The sequence below is a fragment of the Oncorhynchus masou genome, chromosome 22 (genome assembly GCF_036934945.1).
Source record: "Oncorhynchus masou masou isolate Uvic2021 chromosome 22, UVic_Omas_1.1, whole genome shotgun sequence".
NCBI lineage: Eukaryota > Metazoa > Chordata > Actinopteri > Salmoniformes > Salmonidae > Oncorhynchus > Oncorhynchus masou.
The window spans coordinates 27,169,352-27,177,254 of NC_088233.1; the positions used below are offsets into that span (position 1 = coordinate 27,169,352).

Here is a 7,903-nt window from a genome sequence, read left to right on the forward strand (position 1 = left end):
CAATCTCAACGCTGTGCGTTACAGGGAAGCCATCCTCCTCACTCATGTGGTACCCTTCCTGCAGCCTCATCCTGAAATGCACTCCAGCATGACAATGCCAACAGCCATACTGCTCATTCTGTGCATGCTTTCCTGGAAGACAGGAATGTCAGTGTTCTGCCATGGCCAGTGAAGAGCCCGGATCTCAATCCCATTGAGCACATCTGGAACCTGTTGGATTGGAGGGTGAGGGCCATTCCCCCCAGAAATGTCTGGAAACTTGCAGGTGCCTTGGGGTAAGAGTGGGGTAACAACTCACAGCAAGAACTGGCAAATCTGGTGCCGTCCATGAAGAGGAGATGCACTGCAGTACATAATGCAGCTGGTGGCCACATCAGTTACTGTTACTTTTGATTTTGTTCAGGGACATATTATTACATTTCTGTTAATCACGTCTGTGGAACTTGTTCAGTTTATGTCTCAGTTGTTTAATTTTAAGTTAATACAAATATTTACACGTTAGGTTTGCTGAAAATAAACACAGTTAACAGTGAGGGGACATTTATTTTTTTGCTGATCTTATTTGATATTTCATATTCTTCAAAGTAGCCACCCTTTGCCTTGACAGCTTTGCATATGCTTGGCATTCTCTCAACCACCTTCGTGAGGAATGCTTTTCCAACAGTCTTGAAGGAGTTCCCACATACGCTGAGCACTTGTTGGCTGCTTTTCCTTCACTCTGCGGTCCTGCTCATCCCAAACCATCTCAATTGGGTTGAGGTCGGGTGATTGTGGAGGCCAGGTCATCTGATGCAGCACTCCATCACTCTCCTTCTTGACCAAATAGCCCTTAGAGCCTGGAGGTGTGTTTTAGGTCATTGTCCTGTTGAAAAACAAATGATAGCCGCACTAAGCCCAAACCAGGTGGGATGGCGTATCGCTGCAGAATGCTGTGGTAGCCATGCTGGTTAAGTGTGCCTTGAATTCTAAATAAATCCCTGACAATGTCACTAGCAAAGCACCCCCACACCTCCTCCATGCATCATGGTGGGAACCACACATCATGGTGGGAACCACACATGCAAAGATAATCTGTTCACCTACTCCGCGTCTCACAAAGACACGGCCATTGGGACCTTAACTCTCAAATTTGGCATCATCAGACCAAAAGGACAGATTTCCACCAGTCTAATGTCCATTACTCGTGTTTCTTTGCCCAAGCAAATATCTTCTTATTGGTGTCCTTTAGTTGTGGTTTCTTTGCATCTATTCGACCACAAAGGCCTGATTCACACAGTCTCCTCTGAACAGTTGATGTTGAGATGTGTCTGTCACTTGAACTCTGTGAAGCCTTTATTTGGGCTGCAATTTCTGAGGCTGGTAACTCTAATGAACTTAACCTCTGCAGCAGAGGGAAGAGGGGTCTTCCTGTCCTGTGGTGGTCCTCGCAAGAGCCAGTTTCATAACAGCACTTGATGATTGTGACTGCACTTGACAAAACTTTTAAAGTTCTTAAAGCTTACCGGATTAACTGACCGTCATGTCTGTAAAGTAATGGACAGTTGTTTCTCTTTGCTTATTTGAGCTGATCTTGCTATAATATGGGCTTGGTCTTTTACCAGGGGCTATATTCTGTATAACCATCCCTACCTTGTCACAACACAACTGATTGGCTCAAACACATTGAGGAAAGAAATTCCAACAAGGTTAATTAAAATGCATTCCTCATAAAGCTGGTTGAGAGAATGCCAAGAGTGTGCAAAGCTGTCATCAAAGCAAAGGGTGTCTACTTTGAATAATCTAAAATGTATTTTGATTTGTTTAATACCTTTTTGGTTACTAAATTAATCCACATGTGTTATTTCATAGTTTGGATGTATTCACTATTATTCCACAATGTAGAAAATGGTAAAAGAAAAACCCTTGAATGAGTAGGTGTCCAAATGTTAGACTGGTACTAGATATATACACTGCTCAAAAAGAATTAAGGGAACAATATAATAACACATCCTAGATCTGAATTAATGAAATATAAATATATTCTTTACATAGTTGAATGTGCTGACAACAAAATCGCACAAAAATGATCAATGGAAATCAAATGTATCAACCCATGGAGGTCTGGATTTGGAGTCACACTCAAAATTAAAGTGGAAAAACACACTACAGGCTGATCCAACTTTGATGTAATGTCCTTAAAACAAGTCAATATGAGGCTCAGTAGTGTGTGTGGCCTCCACGTGCCTGTATGACCTCCCTATAACGCCTGGGCATGCTCCTGATGAGGTGGCGGATGGTCTCCTGAGGGATCTCCTCCCAGACCTGGACTAAAGCATGCGCCAACTCCTGGACAGTCTGTGGTGCAACGTGGCGTTGGTGGATGGAGCAAGACATGATGTCCCAGATGTGCTCAATTGGATTCAGGTCTGGTGAACGGGTGGACCAGTCCATAGCATCAATGCCTTCCTCTTGCAGGAACTGCTGACACACTCCAGCCACATGAGGTCTAGCATTGTCTTGCATTAGGAACCCAGGGCCAACCGCACCAGCATATGGTCTCACAAGGGGTTTGAGGATCTCATTTCGGTACCAAATGGCAGTCAGGCTACCCCTGGCGAGCACATGGAGCGCTGTGCGGCCCCCCAAAGAAATACCACCCCACACCATGACTGATCCACCGCCAAACCGGTCATGCTGGAGGATGTTGCAGGCAGCAGAACGTTCTCCACGGCGTCTCCAGACTCTGTCACATGTGCTCAGTTTGAACCTGCTTTCATCTGTGAAGAGCACAGGGCGCCAGTGGCAAATTTGCCAATCTTGGTGTTCTCTGGCAAATGCCAAACATCCTGCACGGTGTTGGGCTGTAAGCACAACCCCCACCTGTGGACGTCGGGCCCTTATACCACCCTCACGGAGTCTGTTTCTGACCGTTTGAGCAGACACATGCACATTTGTGGCCTGCTGGAGGTCATTTTGCAGGGCTCTGGCAGTGCTCCTCCTTGCACAAAGGCGGAGGTAGCAGTCCTGCTGCTGGGTTGTTGCCCTCCTATGGTCTCCACTACATCTCCTGATGTACTGGCCTGTCTCCTGGTAGCGCCTCCATGCTCTGGACACTACGCTGACAGACACAGCAAACCTTGCCACAGCTCGCATTGATGTGCCATCCTGGATGAGCTGCACTACCTGAGCCACTTGTGTGGGTTGTAGACTCCGTCTCATGCTACCACTAGAGTGAAAGCACCGCCAGCATTCAAAAGTGACCAAAACATCAGCCAGGAAGCACAGGAACTGAGAAGTGGTCTGTGGTCACCACCTGCAGAACCACTCCTTTATTGGGGGTGTCTTGCTAATTGCCTAGAATTTCCACCTGTTGTCTATTCCATTTGCACAACAGCATGTGAAATTTATTGTCAATCAGTGTTGCTTCTTAAGTGGACAGTTTGAATTCACAGAAGTGTGATTGACTTGGAGTTACATTGTGTTGTTTAAGTGTTCCCTTTATTTTTTTGAGCAGTGTATAAAAACTCAGCAAAAAAAGAAACGTCATCTCACTCTCAACTGTGTTTATTTTCAACAAACTTAGCGTGTGTAAATATTTGAATGAACATAAGATTCAACAACTGAGACATAAACTGAACAAGTTCCACAGACATGTGACAAACAGAAATTGAATAACGTGTCCCTGAACAAAGGGGGCGTCAACATCAAACCGGTCCGTATCTGGTGTGGCCACCAGCTGCATTAAGTACTGCAGTGCATCTCCTCCTCATGGACTGCACCAGATTTGCACCAGAAAACTTTAGTGTCCTAAGTTTTCAAAACTGTGACCTTAATTGCCTAACGTCTGTCTGTAAGCTGTTCGTGTGTTAATGACCATTCAACAGGTGTATGTTCATTAATTGTTTATGGTTCATTGAACAGGCATGGGAAACCGTGTTTAAACCCTTTACAATGAAGATCTGTGAAGTTATTTGGATTTTTACTAATTATCTTTTAAAAGACAGGGTCCTGAAAAAGGGATGTTTCTTTTGTTGCTGAGTTTATATATACTTTCAGACAGCTACTTTTCTTTCCATTTATAATCTAATGCTAAATTGCAGGTTTTGCAGAATATATTCTTGTCTGCAAAGAACGTCACAGGGGCGTATATACATGCTCTTTTTTCAAGCGATATTCTGATTTAGAATTGCTTATATTTTCTGGTTGGATTCATAGTGTCTCCACTAACTGTCCTAATTGCCCCATTTTTAAAACCTCCTATGATCAGGGATTGAGTCTGTTGGAAAGGATCAGCTTGAGCAAATTGAAGTGTAGAACCACTGATCTACAAATAGTATTTCCTGCCAAATATTAGTCTTTGTGCAATTAAGATTCGTAAGCTACGCCTGCCCTGGTTTAGGCAATCCCCCCACAAAACCCTCCTGACATTGAATGATTGATTGTAGACAGCTTGGGTCAATTAAAGAGCATTTCCTAGGATTTTCCGCCTGCAGCAAATCCAGTGGATAATGCTGGCAATACTGGTCAAAGAGAAAACCCACAAAAAACTAGCAAAACACCTAGACTATAGGCTATAACCTGTCCTGTGCTTGAGGTAGTAAATTGCCGTCAACACAAATCTAGGATCAGATTATCTAACCCCCAATCCTTTCTTTCACAATTACATGGATGAAAAATGTCACACACACCTGGGTCTCATCCTGCACCACGCGGTACTGTTCCTTCCAGACAGTGATCTTGGACACTTCGTCCTTCCTTAGTGCCCTCTCCTTCTTCAGCTCAGGGCTCCAGAAAGTCTTGATGGAGTTCATGGAGGAACTCAGCTTGCTCTCCTTAACCTCCACCTCACGACGCAGCAACTCGTTCTCACGCAGAACCTGTGGGACCAGTGGAATCAGTAAGTAAAACATACACACATACACACACTGCAAATACAAAATGTTTTCACACAAATAGCAGAACTCAACATCAAAGTCAAACTAGATCTTCTTCTCAAAGTAGGGTACATGTCAAACGATGTATTACTAAGTTTCCTTATGACATCACAGCATTGAGCTTTCCTTGTCCACTGTCATTCTACAGACAGACTAACATTACCAACTGTGGCTACTGACCTCTTTGAGTTGGGCCTGCAGGTCCAGTATGGTGTTGTCCCGGGCCTGTCTCAGGGAGTGAGGGACCGTGGAGGCCATGTGGTGATCCCCAAAAGCCAGGGCGTCACCTGCCATCATTCCCACAGGGAGCACAGCGTTGGCCTGGGCAGATGTGGCGATGTTGGGAGTGCTAGCTGCCACCCCTCCACCCCCTCCTGCGCTTGCTCTTGACCCGTAGGTCACCCTCTGTCGACCCATTGTGGTCATCTCTCGACCACTCTTGTTAACGTGGTCGGACATGGCGACCTCGTTGTCGCTCAGGTACATGGGTCCTGAGGTGGCATAGGCGGCATTGAGGGACTGGATGTTCTCCATGGAGAGGGTCTTACCCCCCGCTCCGCCTGGACCCCCTCCACTGCCCCCCGTGCTGTTGGTGCGACGGTGGCCCATCCGTGGGGAATGGGGGAGATGAGGGGAGCGACCCGAACCTTGGCTGCTCCCCCCATCTCTCCCTCCGCTGTGGTTGGCATCCGCTCTGCCCACGGAACGGGAGCTGCCGTACATGTTCACTGAAGCAGAGGAGTGAACGTATTGATGGTGGGAATGAAGAGGTGCAGTGTCTGAAATGTGAGGATGTATCTTTGCTTAGTGTGTGTGAGAGATTTTGACAGCAGATCTGTGAGTTTGTGCTGACGTGTCTCTCTGTTCCGGCTTCAACTGGAGTAAGTGAGCGCTTGATTCATGTGAAATTGTTGAGCTCTCTTCACGCTCACTCACTCACAGAAGGGACTGGGTGACAGCTGTTCTTGGAGCGAGAGAACAGCCACTCAGAGAGTCCACACACAGGAAACTGATCTGGAAGAAGGAACAGAGTTTAAAAGGGATCATCAGCAGCTAGATATTGCCTGACTAGGTATCTAGTATCTATCTAGGTATCAATAATTGAAATTACCATTCTTCCTAGGTCCCAAATTGAAGCCTACCCATCAACTCAAGATGTAACTTTGTATCAATTCATTGATTGCTATATTATACTGCAAAATTCATCTTTCCTGGCTGTCTGGCTTTGCTTGGACATCTGTCACCATCTGTTCCTGCTAATAAATGATGAGCATAGTGTTATGTACTGACTGTTCACGATGACAGTGAAGCCTGTAGAGCTGTTTATACCGTGTCAGTATGAAATTAAGGGAATTAACTAAGGAACCTGGCAGATCAATAACTTTACATTGCTATACTGACTAATAAAAACTCACAACGCATCAAAAAACAATATCAGGCTACAAAACATTTCCATACACACAACAGCTGTTAGACACTGCCACCTGACTGATAGCTAGAGGCTAGAGCTGAACTGGCTGTGGTAGCGTTAGTTCATTCACTTCAGACAGAACTTCAGTCGAGAAGGGATGAAACACTAACGTTACACGTCAGTTAAACTACTAGCTCAGCACTGGGAATAAATACTTTTTTCTGTTAAGTCAAACAGCAGTTTCCTTGCTAGCTACATCAGTCAAAGAGTAGCCAGTTTCTGCTTTGCTTGCTTTGACATCTCAGAGAAAAAGCAATAGGGGCGCATGTGCGTTATGCTATGTATCACGTGATATGGCTAATGTAGGGAGGAGCGCCCCTTTTCAGTTGTATCAAATGACAGCGTTGTGGCCTCAGAAATGCTACAGAATTTGCACAAAAAAAACACTATATGCAGAATACATTTCACCACGTACAACTTCGATTGCAGACTCTTCATAAATGTAAGCACAGCTAGTTGGCAGGCTAGTTACAACTAGCAGCAAAAGCGAAGTTAATATGGCTGGGTTATCAAGCGTTACAATGTAACGTTTTACCGCAATATCATTTTTTGTTGTAAAGTAGCATCTCTTTGGCAGCACTATAATGAGCAAGGAAGCGTGCTACATTTTCTTGTTCACTAGGTGAATCGCTAAATTAACTGTGTTGGATACACCGACCTAAAGGGTTGGCCATTTAAACCTTGGGAATAAAAAAATGGGTGCAAGATATGCATGCAGCTGGTCCGAGGCGAGGGTAATAATACAATTGTCAACTTAGATGGCAAGACGTCTAAATTATTTAGAAATGGACAACATCTAAAATGTTTTCTTCGTTGGGAATACAGACAAGGGGCTCAGGAGCCACCGAAAATCTCCCTCTCATATGTATCCCTTTCTCCTCCTCCATTGCTTCAGGGTTGAACATTATTTAGGGAGTTTTCCTTCATTAAAAGTAAGTCGCTCTCCCGTAAAAAAAACTAACACAAATGTCGTAATCGACAAAAGCTCATATCCCGATGAATACTAATTAATAAATACCAGGAATCGGATATGGTCAAGCAGAACCCATTTTTTGTTGATTAGCAATGAACACAATAATTATGAAAATCACTTTTAGAGTGAACTAACGTACTTTGCTGTAGCTATATCCGATGGGGTCAAGTCAGTTTGCTGTATCCTGCGTCAAATGGAAAACGGCTCAATATACGGACATTTTCCCTTATTTCTTCTGCATACCTCTATCCGATTTTACCCTATTTTTGCCAACACAACCAGCGGCTTTCTTCTTCAGCAGCGTCTCGTCAGCCACACTAAAAAAACTATTTCCGGGTCACAGAATTTCGGACATTTTCTAAATAAAAGTTCCCCATGTAATCGTACAAAAGTGTCAATAACCTGTATTTATTATTCATGATATATGAAAAATAATTTTCTAAACATTAACAATGATTCATATTTGTTCATGTTTAAGTGACATAAAAAAAAAAACATGTTCCAAGGTCAAATAAATGCCCCCACTGCAAGTAACTGTATATGAAA

At 44.2% G+C, this 7,903-nt stretch overlaps 1 protein-coding gene across 2 annotated transcripts in view; it reads right to left on the minus strand.

The window, feature by feature from the left end:
• Positions 1–7,662, minus strand: part of LOC135509258 (ELKS/Rab6-interacting/CAST family member 1-like) — a 40,622-nt gene extending 32,960 nt beyond the window's left edge. The window contains exons 1-3 of one of the 2 annotated variants that reach the window (XM_064929761.1): positions 7,497–7,662; positions 5,094–5,927; positions 4,668–4,856 (exon numbers count right to left, since the gene is read on the minus strand). In XM_064929761.1, coding sequence (XP_064785833.1) covers positions 4,668–4,856; positions 5,094–5,636 — 732 coding nt within the window. In that variant the 5' untranslated portion in view covers positions 5,637–5,927; positions 7,497–7,662. The remainder of the gene's footprint in view (positions 1–4,667; positions 4,857–5,093; positions 5,928–7,496) is intronic. The other variant, XM_064929762.1, reaches the window with a different exon arrangement.
• Positions 7,663–7,903: the final 241 nt, after the last annotated feature.